This window comes from Stegodyphus dumicola, chromosome 10 (assembly GCF_044657685.1).
Source record: "Stegodyphus dumicola isolate Sdum_Otavi_A_Nest chromosome 10, ASM4465768v1".
NCBI lineage: Eukaryota > Metazoa > Arthropoda > Arachnida > Araneae > Eresidae > Stegodyphus > Stegodyphus dumicola.
The window spans coordinates 184435739-184453643 of record NC_140777.1 but is presented as its reverse complement, the minus strand read 5'-3'; the positions used below and the strand labels follow the sequence as shown (position 1 = coordinate 184453643).

General features: G+C 31.3%; 1 protein-coding gene across 1 annotated transcript in view; it reads right to left on the bottom strand.

Moving 5' to 3' along the window:
• Positions 1–392: 392 nt before the first annotated feature.
• The window catches only part of LOC118203765 (uncharacterized), a 392790-nt gene continuing 375277 nt past the window's right edge, over positions 393–17905 (bottom strand). Inside the window, exons 4-7 of the mRNA XM_085825986.1 lie at positions 16049–16361; positions 13615–13760; positions 6711–7156; positions 393–621 (exon numbers count right to left, since the gene is read on the bottom strand). Of these exons, the coding sequence (XP_085682112.1) occupies positions 6716–7156; positions 13615–13760; positions 16049–16361 (900 nt within the window). The 3' untranslated portion in view covers positions 393–621; positions 6711–6715. The remainder of the gene's footprint in view (positions 622–6710; positions 7157–13614; positions 13761–16048; positions 16362–17905) is intronic.

Here is a 17905-nt window from a genome sequence, read left to right as displayed (position 1 = left end):
CTGTTGCCAACGACAGGCGCAATCTTGCGCTCATTGCCACGAGGAACTTCGTGGGCTTGAGCTGACTATGCCAGACAAGTCAGCAATAAGCACCACCACCAACAGCAGATTTACTCCGTGTAAGGCTGCCAAAGCATTAAACGTATTTTTGAAATTAATGCAGCGTAATAAGCAAAAGGAACGGATAAGCAATGACCCTTCACAACCTTTTTTTGTAATGACGTTTTACTGAGAAGATGGACATTCGAATTCTGCAAAGTCTTCGTGGAACAGCAACACAGTGAGTTACCTTATACACACAAAGACATTTTTATGCCACTGACTTTATAATTTTGCATTCTAGAAGATTCATATTTGACAGATTATTGAAATTGTTTCTAAATAAAAACACATTTTAAAAAACTTAAGTACTTTATTTGTTCGCAACACACATGTTGTACAATTTACACACCGCTTCTTAATGGCAACGGAAGGCCTCTTGTCAACAACTTGCTGTTGGCTGCTCGTACGTACCCCTTTCTGAGAACAGCTGGCAGCTGATACACGTTCTTCTTTGCACGTTGTTGTCAGGAGACCAAGGAGGTATTTTCAGTCCGCAGAGTAGATCATCCTTGTTAAATACTATGAGAAAAATGATTCTTGAAATTGTCAGAATAGCAAGAATATATTGTTATGAATTTTGTATTCAGTTAGATAGTTTTAGTAGAATTATAATTAAAATTGTTTTATTTCTCCGTGCAATGCAGCACGAGACTTTTTTTTTAAGACAAAGCTACTCGGAAAAAGTAAAAATACAATAGCACGTGCATTTAACACTGGATAAATGTATACTTCTTTTATTTGTATTGAAACAATAAATGTAATTGACTATTGTGTTAGCAGTAACCGTAATTCCATCCTCTTGTTGGTTTCTAGAAATCTCGAGAAGCAAAGAAATTACTAGAACTCTCTCGCGACCAGTTGACAGCATTAAAAAGCCGCAGAGAGACATCTTACTTTAATTGCTTAGTTACTGTATAAGGTATTTCTCCCTCCTTCTTAGCAGGCCTTGGTAGTGTAGTGGTCAGTACCCTGGACGAGTATTCCAGAGGTCCGTGGTTCGATTCCCGGTGAGGGTGTTGCTCGTTTTTCATCACTCCTGCTTTAAAAATAACCTAATGTCTTTACAACTGTTAATGCGGTTTGTTTAGTTCCGTGCGAACTGCGAATCCGAATTAGCTTTATCTTTGAACTGTGCTGTGTTTTAACTTTTTTTTTTTTTTTTGTATTTAAAAGTGTAGCTACTGATTATATTGCGTTATACTTTGAACACTTGTATGAATATCTCTGACGAAAATTTAAGCAATTTGTTATATTTCTTTTGATAAGAATAAATTTTATTAACCTTTTTATCGGACTCGTGCATTCGATCTATTACGAACCCGTACGCACGCAACAATATTATAATTTTTCATGTTCTGTGAACGTTTGATTATTGTGTGGTTTTTCACTGCGCTTGATCGATTACTAATGCTTTATCGAAACATCGTAAATATTAATAAAATAAAAAAATTATCTACCGAAAGTATAAATTCATAAGAGAAAAAATATAAAAAATCTGAAAGCTTTCAGATTTTACATTACCCCAAAGCCAATTCACATTTTTTTTAACGTTTTGTGTGTTACCTTTCTTGACTAAATATCATGTTCTTCGCACATAAACCACAAAATTCAGTTCAACAGCGATATAGCAAAATAATTTTAAAAGGAGCCTATCTTTAGAATTTCCGATATACAGTCTCACGCGCTGGAGATAAAAATGTTTTTTTCTTTCACCTGTACAGTGTTGCCATTGCTCACTTTGAAATCATTGAGTTTGGCCCATATTCGGATGCAAAGGTACGTTATTCAAAATTTGAGGACTCTAGGTACCGTCGTTTTATCCCAATGCGAGAAACATGCATACATTTATGAAGGTTCTTCATTATTTAATTTCTTTAAATATAATGCAGGGCTCTAATATTCAGTGGCAACAATTTGAAAAGTGAACCGACATTGATAGTGAACCAACGGAAAATGCCAAAACGAAATTAATAGTCCTTATGGGTGAATTGCGCCCTTTGGGGATTAATAAATGAGCTGTAATCACATTCCCTAGTTGAGTCGAAGTTTTAAAATATAGTTTTTTGTCACAAACTACATTTAAAAATATTTGCAATTTCTGTGGAGGACTCTCACTACGCGTATGAGTATTATAAGCATTTAAGTTGGTAGCATGATTTGTCTTGCTTAGAATGTGAGTTCGTAATCTATACATAAAATAATTTCAAACTTTCATTTATCAAATGCTGAAAATGCCGTTGATTCTGGGTTAATATTTTTTGAACTATCTGAAATGAAGTATTTCAAATCAAAATGTATAATATATTTATAGAGAATGCAATATATGAAGAAGGTATATGGAAAACAAAATATTAATCAGACTGAATTTATTTTAATTTGCACTTGGTAAATATCAGAGATTGGCCATTTTTGTTTTAAACAATATCATATAATGGTAAAATCAGCATGCAATAATTATTTCTTATGAAATTATCGTATAATAAATAAATTAGGGAGAAAAGTGAGAATGATACTGAGTTTTGCACCGATACATTTTAGATTTTATGTGTTTGCATTATAATAAAATGTAACTTATGCTGAAACATTTAGATATAAATTTAAATCCATTAATCAAATGTAGATAAATCCGATTTGTTAACATTTCCCTCTAAATAGTAGGTATTATACGTAAACTAGATATTGTAAAAACGTTGAAAAGTAAGCATAGCTTGAATTTCCAGCAGTTGTTAAAACAAAATAATACGTTTTTTAAGCTTTCGGTATGTCATCGCCATCTTTTTAGCCCAAATAGGCAATTTGCCCAGAAAAGGATATTGATTTCGTTTGGGCATTTTCCGTTGAAAACTTTAAATGGCCATTTCACTTTACAAACTGTGAAATGTTAGAGCCCTGTGTTATATTAAAAGAAAATTAAATAATGAAGAATCTGCATAAATGTATGTATGTTTTTCGCATTGTGATAAACCGACGGTAGCTACAGCCATCCACATTTGAATAACGGAGTCCTCCATTCGAATATGGGCATCTGGAAACCCAAATTTGGAATTTGTTTTATTATCTTTTTTCCTATTTTATGAAGCATTTATTGAGCTTTTGATTAAGAAACTCGTTGATTTCAAAGTCAGCAGTAGAAACACTGTACGAAAAAAATTTTTTTTAATATGCAGCGCGCGAGACTCTGTATCCGAAATTGTAAAGATATATACTTTTAAATATTTTTTGATATTGCTATTGAATTGAATTTTATGGTTTAAATGCGAATAAAACGATATTTAATAAATAAAGGTAACACATAAAATGGTAAACAAACGCTCCTATGGGCGTAATATAAAATCTGAAAGCTTTCAGATTTTTTTAAGATCGTTTTCTTAATGTTTATTATTTTATACTTATTTTTTTTATTAAACCGTAATTTCATAATGAAAAGGATTCTATGATGCTGATTACCCTATAATATGTTTATGTTCGATTTACCATATACCGGTTTATGATAAGTTGAAAATTTGTATATCTGCTATGGTAACATTAAATAAACTTAAACCTTGGACTTGATGAATTATTGCTATACTGCTGCTAAAACATTACTATTAATGACGGTATACATATCAGTTGTTACAGTCTTATTTCAGTTACTATAAATATAGCCGTTAAAACTATTTTAAATAACTCATAAGTTTATTAAACTATTTTAATTTCTCTGTCAAAGATACATAAATAATTATTATATAGAGATTAAAACATAAATCAGTGTGCATGTAGTTATCGTAAAAGTCAACTGCAAGTATGTTTTGTATATTAAAAATCAATACAAAACTTCCTCATATATAAGACGAAAATAAGTAAAATAATATTTAGAAGCATCATCGATTTCAAAACGTTGTATCCTTGTTATTGTCCATTCATTCGGATGTTAGAAGAATGGGAGAAAACAATGAATTGAAATAAACTACCGAGATATTGACAAGGTTCATATCCGGAAATTGCCTCGACATTTGTGTTTGGTTTGTGGCTTTTCGTGCAGAAGTTAAAGAAATCGAAGAAAAAGGTTGCCCAAAATAAAAACGATTACGAAGTACATTCCAATAACTTAAAATACTATAAAAGGTGCGTATTCCAAAAATCATACTAATTCCGGTGTGTAAACATCTTATCATCATCTTAAACCTTTGCATCACCTTTGCAAATTATCACTCACCTTTAAAATCGGGTAAAATTCAGCATTATACTGATTTTTAGAAGGCTACATGCGTTTAAAGATGATCAACATAATTCTGAGTTCACAGGGGCAATTGGCCAAAAATAACCATTAATTTCATTTTCGCATTTTGCGTTGATTTACTTTTCAAATTGTTACCACCCAATATTATCGCTCTGTATTGTAGTTAAAGGAATTAAATAATGAAGAATCTGCATAAATGTATGTATATTTCTCGCATTGTGATAAAACGACGGTACCTAGAACCATCCAATTTTGAATAACATGCGTTTCCACCCGAATATGGCCATCTGGAAGCTCGAATTTGGAATTTGTTTTATTACCTATTTCATATTTTTTAAAACTTTTATCTAATTTTGAATAAAAATTAAACAATTTCAAAGCGAGCAATGGCAACACTGTACGGAAAAAAAATTATCTCCAGCCCGCGTGACTGTGTATCGAAATTCTAAAGATATGCCCATTTTAAAATTATTTTGCGAAATGAATTTTATGGTTTGCGTACGAAGAATATGATATTTATTAAAAGGTAACACACAAAACGTTAAAAAACGCCCCTTTGGACGCAATTTAAAATCTGAAACCTTTCAGAATTTTTTTTCGGGTGGGAAGAAATCTTGTGCAGTAAGAGCTTTGACGAAAGCTATTGTAGACATGCTTATGTGTGTTGCTCAAGGTTGAGGACAAAACCTTTAAGCAACATATTTACAATTTACAAAATTGACGCTTGATTGCACTTAATAAAATATTTTGGTGAGCGGTGAGAAGTTAATAAGAAAAAAAAAATCTCTTGGATATAATAAATAATTTTCTTAAATGTATTACAAATGAAAGTAATTTAGCACTGAAGAAAACAACCTACGACATATATTTCCTATCTTATTTAAATATATTAACACTAGTTCAAGCATTAAGTGTTATTCTGGCATCAAATGCTATTGAAAATTGCTTTCTTTTTATGGATAATTTCGTAATTAAATCTGTTTAAAAGAATTGTTATCTGTTCAACACAAAAATATGAAGAGCACCTAAGATTATTTCCTCACTTAACCTTTAAAATAACTGGAGCGTGAAGAAAGTCGCTTTAGGATTTGAAAGCAGATATATGTTTGACTCTGATTACTAACTTAATTATCAGAATGCAGTTTTAAATTGTTAAAATATTAGCTTCAAATTATATCAATAGCGTTTCAACATCTGAAATAATGGAGTGATTTTTTTTGCTTACGTAACAAAAAAACAGTAGAATTACTGAGATAATATATCATGTATTGACAGTTTGTTGAGATAAATTCGTGTATAATTAGAGGTATATAATAAGAGATAATTATAGAGTCATGTATAATTAGACCCGTATCGTTGCATGAAATTATGTTATATCCGATATAAAGAAAGCATTAATGCAAATGTTTTGCTGCAGTGGTATTTAATTTTTAAACGTAAAATGCTCAACAGATAAAAAGAAAACATTCCTGTGTTAAAATTATTATTTCAGTTACATTATGAAAAACTTATAGGCACGCGCAATCTATGAAATTAGAGTAGTTTGTAGTTTTACGTTTGGCTTCATTAACATTTTATTTACCACACTGGACGAAATACAAGAAGGTTCAAGTAGGAGACGATTCTAAAATTTTAATCTTGTTTTACTATATATAAAATGTCAATTAGTTGTTTTAGTTAATTGAAATTAGTTTTAGTTAATTGAAATTAGTTTTAGTTAATTTAAAATTAGTTGTTTTACTAGATATAAAATGTCAATTAGTTGTTGTAGTTAATTAAAATTAGTTTTAGTTAATTTAAAATTAGTTCTTTTACTAGATATAAAATGTCAAGTACAGTTTTAATAGGGTTTCCCAAAGGAGAAAAAAGCCACCTTAAATTTGAATCGATATGGTACACCTTGCAAAAAAAAAAGGGGGGGAGGGACAGTTCTATATCTCCCGTTCTACTTGACCGATTGTCGAAATTTTACTTGCTTTTCCATTTCTCGAAAGCGCGATTTAGGATATATATTCGATTAATATATGCCATTATTCTAACATAAATATTTTGATAAAAAATCGGACATTTTCTGAAATAACATACCCACTTTTTTATCATATTTCGATTCTACTACTCAAATGATACCGAACTGCCGAGTTTTGCAAAAATAGTGGTTTTTAAAGTGTAGTTTTTAAAAAATTAACTCTCAAAATTTTAGCTCCTTCATGTTAATTTAATTTGGTGTATATTTATTAATATAAATTCTTTTTATGAAACTTTATTATTTCCTTCTTCCAGAATTCAAAATTTAGGCTCCTTTCAAATAAAATTCACCCATTTTTTATGATTTATTTTTAAAATTTGTATTTTGAAAAATATTTATAAATTACATTTTACGAGAACTTACCAGAATCAATGGTGGTATGAGTAATATCCAGGCGCTAATGGTTTCTCTTCATAGATCGGAATGGCAACTTTGGGTTGATATACTGGCACAACAGGTTTGTGTGAATATACTGGCAATGGAGCAACGACGGGCTTATGTTCATATGCCGGTAAGGGAGCTAGAACAGGCTTGTGTTCGTATGCTGATAGTGGAGCTACAACAGGCTTGTGTGCATATACTGGCAGTGGAGCTACGACGGCCTTGTGGGCATAGCCAGGAGCAATAGGTGCAGCGTAGTGTCCACCTCCGTAGCTTGAAGCGTAGCCGAGCTTTCCGTGGTCTTGTTTGCCGTAGCCGTGGTGTGCGTAGCCAGACTTTTCGTGTGCACCATGACCGTACTCGTGTCCTCCGTGCTTGTTGTGAGCTCCATAAAGCTTGTGGCCTTGTTCGTCATGGTGGCCAGCATTCTTTAAGAATAAAATTAAGGGGATATGGATTTATTAATAATCAATCAATAAAATAAAAACAAATGCTAAAATCTGAAATCTTTCAGAATTTAAATTACGTCCAAAGGAGCATTTTGTTTAACCCTTTGTTGCATAATGTCCATTCTAGTGGACAAAAGTTAAAATTTTTTTACTCTTCTGTAAATGCCTTAACAGATTCCGTTCCTGTGTTTATTCATTGTATATCATTAGAACTTTCAATTATCAATCATACAAGGCAGCACAGCATCACTGGAAAAAGTATTGCTATTTGGGGAAATGGCTGCTACTTCTGTTTCCAGGTTAGTACGATTTCTCATAGTAAACATGGCATAATATGACCTACAATTTCTTATACTGTCATTTTTTATCATTTGTCATTTTTTATTCATTCATCTTATACTATCTTATACGATTAGTAATTTTAGACATATTATTTTAAATGTGAGTTTGCAAAAAATTGTTGAGAAGAAATCACACAATGAACATATTCATGCATTAAATGTAAAGTGTATTTGTGTATTGATGGAAAATCTGATTGTTTTTATCGTTTTCACCATCAAGATGCTTAAAAAATAATCAAAAGATATGTTTATACATGTACGTATATGCATGCTGTCCACTGTAGTGGACAAACTGCAGCAATTATTTAAAAGGTAATTAGAATAAAATTGATTTTTTTTATTATTACTAAGGCTATTTTAAGTGGGAAAAACACAAACATTTTCGTTTAACTTCTCCATATTATTTATATGCAACAAAGGCTTAACATTTTGTTTGTTGTCTTTATTCATTAGTCCAAAGGGACTTTGTCCCTGAAAGACTATTGTTTTCGTTTTGCAATTTTGCGTTGGTTCACTATAAATGTCGGTTCACTTTTCAAACTGTTGCCACTCAATGTTAGAGTCCTGCATTATATTTGAAGATATTAAATAATGAAAAATCTGCATAAATATATATATATACGAGTATTTCTCGCATTGTGACAAAACAACGGTACCTAGAGCCTTCGAATTTTCAATGACGTTATCCTCCTACGAATATGGGCATGTGGAAGTCCAAATTTGAAAATTGGAATTTGTTTTATGATCGACTTCATATTTTGTAAAACTTTAACAAATTTTTCATTAAAAAACTGAAGGATTTCATACAGAAAAAGCATTTTTATCTCCAGCGAGTGAGACTGCATATAGGAAATTCTAAAGAAAGGTTCAATTTAAAAGAATTTTGCGATATTGCTGATGAACTGAATTTTATGGTTTAAGTGCGAAGAACGTGATATATAATAAATAAAGGTAACAGACAAAATGTAAAAAAAAAAAAAAAAAAAAAAAAAAAAAAAAAAAAAAGCCCCTTTTGGCCGTAATTTAAATCTGAAACCTTTAAGATTTTTTTTAAATATTATGTTCTTTGCACTTAAACCATAAAATTCAGTTCAACAGCAATATCGCAAAATAATTTTAAATATGAAACAGCAGCAATATCGCAAAATAATTCATTAATAAATAAATATTAATTCTAAAGATAGGCCTATCTTTAGTATTTCCGATACACAGTCTCGCGAGCTGGAAATAAAAATAATTTTCTGTACAACGTTGCCATGGCTCACTTTGAAATCCTTCAGTTTGTTAATAAAAATTTTCTTAAAGTTTTACAAAATATGAAATCGACAGCAAAACAAATTCCAAACTTCTAGATGTCCATTATTCGCAGCAGGATAACGTCATTCAAAATTGGATAGCTTTCGGTACCGTTATTTTATCACAATGCGATAAATAAACATACGTTTATGTAGATTCTTCATTATTTAATTTCTTCAAATATAATGCAGGGCAAAAATATTGGGCGCCAACAGTTTGTAAAGTGAAATGGACATTCAGAGTGATTCGACGGAAAATAGCAAAGCGAAAACAATAGTTCCTCAGGGACAAAGTTTCCATTGGACTAATAAAATGAAGAGGATATGGATTTACGTTTGTATTTCTAAATTGATGCATTCAAATTAAACGAAAATAGGTAAAGAAAGTAGCTAAGCTTTTTTTTTTTTTTTTTTTTTTTTTTGTTTAATAACTAAATATCTTGATTGAATAAAATTGAAGTCAAAATTTTTGTTTTTAAATTTGAATCCTTTTCGTTTAGTAGTTTTATAAATGTAAAATTTTGGACGCTGGACACATTTCAGTGAGATAATTCTAATTTTCTGACACAACATATTTGTACCAAGACCTCTGCTTTCATGAAATAGCTCATATTTCAGATCCAACAGAAAAATATCGTTGTTTATAACTACAAGTGTTTAAAGAATATCCCAAGAAATTACACCGTTTGTTTAGTTTATTCTGCCTGCGTCAATGTTAAAACCAGCATTAAAAGCATTAATGCTATTTTGCCTGCATTAATGCTACTTGTTCTTTCACCAGCTGTCAAAACAGAAAATCGTCTCCTCCTCGTCTCCCTACCTAGAAGACAAATTCCCTCGGCTCTTATCTGAAAATTAACAGAGTTTATTCCTTAAAAACACGCCTTCAAATGAGCAGTATTTCCATCGCAATACCAGCTGAAATTGGTAGGAAGTGCATTCCTAATTTCCTTCCTTGTAAGTTTTATTCACTATGTGTTTCTGATACAACCTTACTCTGCACAGAACATACCCAATTAAACCATCAGTTACCTCTTTTCGTTTTCGCTGCATTAGGGTGGGGGTTAAAAATTGTTTTTCTGTTCCTGAATTTTAAATTAAGTTCTGTATGTGGGATAAATCGCGAATAACAGTAAGTATTTAAGCAGCTGGTTTAGTGACTTAAGAATATATTTTTCTGTGTATTCTGAGAGTTAGCTTAGGGTAATATTTTATAAATGGATTGATTAATCTTTGTCAAAATACGAAAAGATTGATGACAGAACACTTCTGTGTTTTACTCGTTAAACTGTGTCCTTTCATTGAAAAGCTGTTTCAAATTTAGAAGGATGTTCCTCGTGCAAGCAGAGAATAATAGCATACAAATGGGGTTGCTGACTTCCGGGAAAAAAGCTTCTAAGGTTAAAAAGAATATTCTTACCGCTTTAGAATAAAAGGAAATAATATTCATGATTGATTTCGATTGTAATTTGGGGCAAAATTATGAATAATATCGATCATTTTTCAAAGAAGACGAACGATCTATATAATTAACTTCTGTCGAGCAGAATATCGTTACGTATTTGGTAATTAAATAGTTAATGTTAGTAGAATTATAAATAAAATTGTTTTATTCCCCGTGCAGTGCAGCGTGTGAAGAATATTAAAACAAAGCTAAGCTGGAAAATTAAAAATACAAGAGCACGCGCATTTAACATTTAATAAATAAATATCTCTTTTTGATTTCGAGAAATTGTTAGAACAATCTCGCGCGCCATTTAAAAAGCTTATAAAAAGGAGGAAAACCTCTCAATTCGGTTAGTTAGTTGTTGTCTTAAGAGTTTGTTTAGAAAATTGCTCTTGTTGATTGTAGCGAATTCGCGGATTAGCTTTCTACAGCTGTTTTGAATTAAGTTCTGTTGAACGTTTGAGTAGTTAAAAGAGAACTACGGTAAGATATTACACTATTGTACAAATATGTGAGGAAATTTAAGCATTTGTTTTATTTATTTGGGATAATAATAAATCTTATTCATTTTTCATCGGACTTGCGCATTCAATTCCTAACGAACCCGTACGCACGTAACAATATTTTTCTTTGAAATTAGGAGACATATTTCTTCTTTTTCATGAAAAAAGAATGTTATAGATTTCAAGAGATGTATTTTGAAACTTAGTTCAAAGGAGATATGTTGGACGATGCCCGAGCACATCCTTTGAGCATTTCCACAGATAAAACGCATGTAGAGACTTTCGTGCTCGTCTAGCAATGTATATTTCTCGAAATCCACACGGAAAATGACGATTTGCGCCAGCAGAATGCTTTTGTTAATTATCCAACAGTGCCCTGCACAACCTCAAAGCACTTTTTCCGCGCACATAATCCATTACAAAATCTGTAAATATGTTCCTTTAGCCCCCCCCCTCTTTACAATTTTACCTCTTTTACATTTATGGCAGATATTTCTGAATCACGTTGCACATAGATATATCTATATAAAATTGAAATTTGAATTTAACAAATATTCTCTATTCGTATTAAGCTAATTTAAATTAAAATTATGTATAGAGATATCAATATCTCTCTCTCTCCCTATATATATATATATATATATATAAATGAATGCAAGGAAGGACTATTAAGAACCCTGTACCATGGCTGCAATGATGATTTAATTAGACATAATTAAAAGGGAAGACTCCTATTAAAATTCTTATATTTCAAAGTTAAATTAAGAAGCCCAATAAAATAAAAGAATTACAATTTGAAGTCTAAAAAAATTTCAATTTACAAATTCGTAATTTTTAAGTAATATTAAAAAAAGGTTTGAATAGTTTATCATAATTTTATGCATATCCTTTACTATTCGCGATTGTTTGTAAAGCAATTTTTCTGTGCCGATTTTCCTTTTTCAATTTAATATTTTTAAAAAAACATTTTTTTAAAATTATTTAAATTTTTTATATATATTATTCATATTTACTTAAATTAAATATCACAAATGCTGTTGATATATGTCCCCAGAGCACAAATAAGACAGTCTGGGATCCAAAGCACTGAATTCTTTCCAAAAATCAAAGAAAAGAAGACTTTAGAAGCCTCCAATGGATATCTCCGTTTGTTCCTGGCTTAAAATTAAGGTTATGACAAATTATAGGATGATTTGGGAAGTTTCAAACTTAGAAATTTAGGTATAGGCCTTGCAGACTTAGTAAAGAATCGAGTTTTTCAATGTGAAAAGTGTTGCTTTTGCCAGGTTTGTGGATGTTTTTAAAATCAAAAGTTTTATTTAATCTACCCCAGTTAACTAAGTATGCTCTGTCCTTAAATCTTAAAAGAAATATTTACTTGCGCGCATTTGAGAGGTTCAAGTTCGATTCCCGGCGACGGCTACAGTGGCGCCCGAACTAAAAAGAGGGTAATGGTGAAATGGTGATGCTTCACCACTAGGATTTGGCAAGAGAAAACTGGCAGACAGACAGACAGAAAGAAGTACAGGTCAAAACATCTCCATGGGCAAAATTGATATCGCCCCACTGAACTAACCATCTATGGAAGAACATTTTCATGGGGCACGCTAACGCTGCAGCATTCATAATAGTTACATATTAATAGTGCATAATTTGCATTACAGACAATATGACATAAGCTATACTTTACAGGGGTACTTTGCAGTTGCATGCATAAATACAATAAATACAATGGATAAATACAATAAGTTATTTACAGATATAATTATATATTTTTTCATTTGTGTTTCGCTTTGGACCTTTATTGGTGGAAGGAATGATTATGGTACGCGGTTCGTTGTTTGTTTGGTTTTTTGTTACACAGTTTGCAGTTTACAAGTTCATTCATAGAGCAGTCCATATTGCAGGACACAGCTTATGAATTGATTCCATGGTACATAGTGTTGAGTGCGTAGTACTGGTGTATCTGTCACACATTGCACAGTATGAAGTAGTTCATAGTTCGTACGTATTTTGAGTACGTATGAGAAAAGGTCAGGTTTGTCTCAATAAATGGAGATATTAAGTGTGTTAAAGGCACTCCTGCATATTATGAGGGTGGAGACTGGATATTCTTATTGCTGCATTTTCTGAAATTGGAGAAATATTTTGGGTTGTGTGATATGGATGACACAGGTCCAGTTCTTGACGGTGTAGGAAATCGATAACATTTTTGAAGTTTTGGAAGACTTTATAGTGGTTAATGATGAATCTTCTAACCTGGCAAGAGCAACGCTTTTTCACATTGAAGAACCGGCATTAGAACCCGATTCATTACTAGGTCTACAAGGTTTATACCTAGATTTGTAAGTTTGACACCTTCCAAATCATCCTATAATTTGTCATAACCTTGTAGAATCATTAGGTTATTTTTTGTAAAGTAGGAAAGATGAAAAATGAGGAACGCCTTCACCGGGAATTGAACCGCGGACCTCTGGAATACGCACCCAGCGTGCAGACCACCACACCACGAAGACATTCCAAGAAGGAGGGAGAAATACCTTATAACCTTAATTTTTTGCCAGGAACCAAGAAAAATGTTTATTGAAGGCATGTAAAACTCTTCCTATCAAATAATTAAAATAATGTTGATAATAATAATAATTACGATAAAATTACTGTTGAAAATTATAAAAGTTGCTTTGATGATTTTTAACAAGACTTTATTCTTTTAGGGAATTTTGTTACCTAATTTCGATAGTTTTATGCAACAACTGATTTTGGATTTAAGTAAGAATTAAAATTGTAAAACTGATTTCATCTTCGAACTCAACATTTATTTTATCAGACATAAAACAGAGGTACAACTTACCTTGTAACCGTGATGTGCATGATCGGAGTGGCTGTCGTGGTGACCAGACTTGTGAGCGTCGATGTCATGCAAGTGCACTTGCTTGTCATAAGAATAGGACTTCTCATAACCACTTCCGCTGTTCTTCACGAAAGCACCGTGTTTTCCTAAAGCGAGAAATGTGTATATTTTATAGAAATTTATTTTCAAATGATAGATTGTTTATTAGCCCAAAGGGCGTTAGCCCAGAAGGGCTATTATATTCGTTTTGGCATTTTGCGTCGGATCCCTATAAATGTCAGTTCACTTTTCAAGTTGTTGCCACCCAATATTATCGCCCTGTATTATATTTAAGGAAATTAAATAATGAAGAATCTGCATGAATATATGCATGTTTCTCGGATTGTGATAAAACAATGGTACTTAGAGCCTTCCAATTTTAAATAACATAATCCTTCTGCGAATATAGGCATCTGGAAGACCGAAATTGAAATTTGGAATTTGTTTTATTATCAGTTTCATATTTTGTAAAACTTTAACCAATTTTTGATTATAAAACTTATAGGGTTGCAACCTTGGATTTACAGCTATGTATGTGGAACCTCCAGAGCTGGTAAATTAATTTCAAAGCGAGCCATTCTCCAGCGCGCGAGACTGCGTATCGGAAATTCTAAAGATACGCTCAATTTATAATTATTATTTTGCGATATTGCTCTTGAAATGAATTTTATGATCTAAGTGCGAAAAACATGATATTTGATAAATAACGGTTTAAAAAAAAAGTTAAAAAAAGCGCCCCTATGGACTTAATTTAAAATCTGAAACTTTTCAGATTTTTCTTTTTTTTAAATTTCTTTCTTATATTTATGTCATGAATATTAGAATTATATAATTCGATAAAAGGATAAGAATGCATGACTGAAATAGGAGCGTGTGCGACTATCTGCGTAGAGTTGGGGAATTATCGATTGCTATAATTTCATCTAGAGTTTTTCACGATGATTTAAGTGCGAAGAACATGATATTTAATAAATAAAGGTTACGCAAAACTTTAAAAAAAAGTTCCTTGGATTTAATGTAAAATCTGAAAGCTTTCAGATTTTTTTAAAAATATTTAACGTTTTCTTTATCGGCAGACATTATTATATATGTATACTAGAATTTTCTTTACCTTATGTCTGTATTCAGTTCATTAAAGGATAAGTAATATTTTAATGGATTAAAAAAATAGAGGGAAAATATGCATTTTCTTAAATTTTCTATCTATCGGTAATTACTATATAAATGTTTCCTAAAGTTCGAATAGTTCGTAATATCAATATAACTGAAAAATAATGCCTACTTCGCACTGAAAATACCCGCTGATCCGAATTTTTTTAATCAGTTTTTTAATCTGCATATGGTACAATGTTTAAAACCTTAAACTATATAAATTGTTTTAAAAATAAATTTGCAGGAGTTTGTCAAAATAGTTTTGAGATTAGATGATTTAAAAAATAATTATGTAGATATTAGAGAAGAAGCATTTTGTTATGTGAAAACATAAAAGCAATAAACATAGAATTTATTTAATAACTAGCGGAAGTACCTCATGGGATTAAGTTAGATTGAGAGTAATGGATCTAACAAACAGAGAGAACGAGACCGCTGTAATCCTTCTCTAATAACGATGCAAAAAATACGATTCACAGTCAGACAGTTTTCACTCTGATGCGATATGAAACCCACACAAAGAATTTTCATAGAAAAATAAACTGATTCTTCATTATATCATCAAGAATGACATGCAATTTTGAATCAGTTTCGTCTTTTTAATCAAATGATCCTAAAAGCTTAAGTTCCATCCAATATTTCACCTATATTCAATTTGAGTCTATTAAATGTGGCAAAAAATGGATCAAAATTGATCAGAAATCTATATCGCAACAAACAAACACACAGACGTTCTTCTTTATATGCATAGATTTTGTAAAACTTGCGCATTTTGGATTAAAAAACTCTACGATTTGAAAGCGAGCAGTACAGTTAGTTTCGAAATAAAGCATTTTTATCTCCAACGCGCGAGACTGTTCAACTCGCAAAAATGAGTGCAAAAATGAGCGCTTTCAGAGTTTCTAATTAATATCTCGGCTGATTAAAGTCGTACGAAGATGGAAACAGTCCAAATGGCTTCCCACGAATTTTTGGAATCGGGAATAAAGCATTTGAGATTTGGCATATGCTATTTTATTTTCATAGTAAAAATTAGAAATATTTATTAACAAACTATAGGATTTGAAAGCGAGCAGTGGGCAACAACTTTCGAAATAAAACAGATTTTCATCTCGAGCTTGCGAGACTGTTGCCACTGGAAAAAATGAGGCCGAAAAGGATGCTATGGTAGTGGCTGAGTTATTAGAGGTCAAACACACATACTTTCTTCTTTATATGTATAAATTTGAAAAATTTTGCTTACCATAGTGGTCGTGGTGGCCTCCGTGAGATCCATGCGCACCATGATCTCCATAGGAAGCGAGTAAATGAGATCCATGTTTTCCGTATGCACTTTTGCCATCTTCTCCATGGTCGGCATAGTGTTCACTTCCGTGGGACTGGTGACCTTTGGAAAGCTGTCCTTCAGATCCATAACCGTGACTACTGTGTCCGGCTGCATGGACAGGAGCCGGATAGTAATGGTGGGGATAAGGAACACTTTCTGCAGCTGCTAAATCCTCAGATTTGTCTTCTGCTAGGACAGCTGTGAAGAGGATGATAGCTAAAGCAAGTACCTAAGAAAAACAAACACTTTTCTTATTATGCAAATTAACCAAACATAATGTTTACAAATATTTAACACACAGCTAACTTTACCGAAAAATAAGCGAAATTTAAAATATTTACGTATATGTATAACGTATTATACTATGTATAACGTATTACTATGTATAACGTATTTATATGTTATACATAGTAATCTCGTTTTTACTATGTATAGTGTATTTATACATAGTTTTCGTAAAAGATGGTCATAACGTTAAATTCCTTTGTTTTCATACTAGATAGATGCGTACTTTCATTTATAAAGATCCCGAAAGTAAGGAACACAGTACTAAAACAACTTCGGCGCAGAACTTCGAATTTGAAAATATTTTAAATTACAACTAAAAATGCGAAACAGATACGCACAATCTAAGCCTAAAAAAAAAAAAAAAAAAAAAAAAAAAAAAAAAAAAAAAGATATTAGTGCGCTAAAATCGCTTTTATGATTTTTAATAAATAAAATGTAACGAAGCAAAAAACAAGATGCAGTTAACAGCTAAAATAGAATTGTAATTTGTTGAAAAAATATTTCTTTAACATGAGAAAGAAACATACTGATCGTTTGAAAATGAGCAAATTGAAATTTGAACTCCATAAAATAGGAAACAAGATATATAACGTGCGTTTCATATATTAGTATATAGATATAGCATAATATTTGTAAATTTTATAAAATATCCTGACAGGTAGAATTTAAAAGAAAGTAGAAGACTGCTAAAGATATCGAAGAACTAGTCAGTTAATTAACGTCTTAGAGTTCTTATTTCTAAATCATATTCATTTATTGTGATTCTTAATAGTAAATTTACAACAGCGTGTTAAGTGACGAAGTTAGTTAAGCTATCAGCATTTATTATTACCTATCCCACAGAAAACTTGACGTAGAAAGTTTTTCGTAGTGAGGTAGAATGTTTCGTTCCCGTAGAAAACAAACGTAGTAGTTTCACTAATATTTCGTTTTTATGTGTTTGAAACTGTGCGTAGAAATATTTCTAATGTAAGTTTTAGCTATTGAATTTTGTAATAGTCATTATTATGGCATATATAATATCGCACTGCTTCGAACAGTACTACATTTGTAACGAATTTTAGAAGCCTAAAATCAAAATTCAGCCGTTTAATTTGTTAGTGGATTTTGATATTTATTAGACCAAACTATCCTAATAATATCTTAATACGTTTTCTAGTCGACGAAAAATTATTTGACGCAATTAGAAATTTTTCATCCCATTTCCAAATGAGTCATCACTTTTTGTGTGTGAAATCTCACTCGTCATTAATGTAACTTTTCGTAAAAAATTCTAATAATATCCTTCGCATTCGAGTACTAGTTGACTTCAAAAAACGTTTTAACTGTTTTTTTTTTTTTTTTTTTTTTTTTTTTTTTTTAAATTTTAAAGAAATAGTATTTTATTTTTACAATTCGATTTGATTTCTTCTCTGGATATATTTATACATTTAAATTCTCTAGATATGTAATTCTAGATAAATTTGTAGATATGTAATAGATATG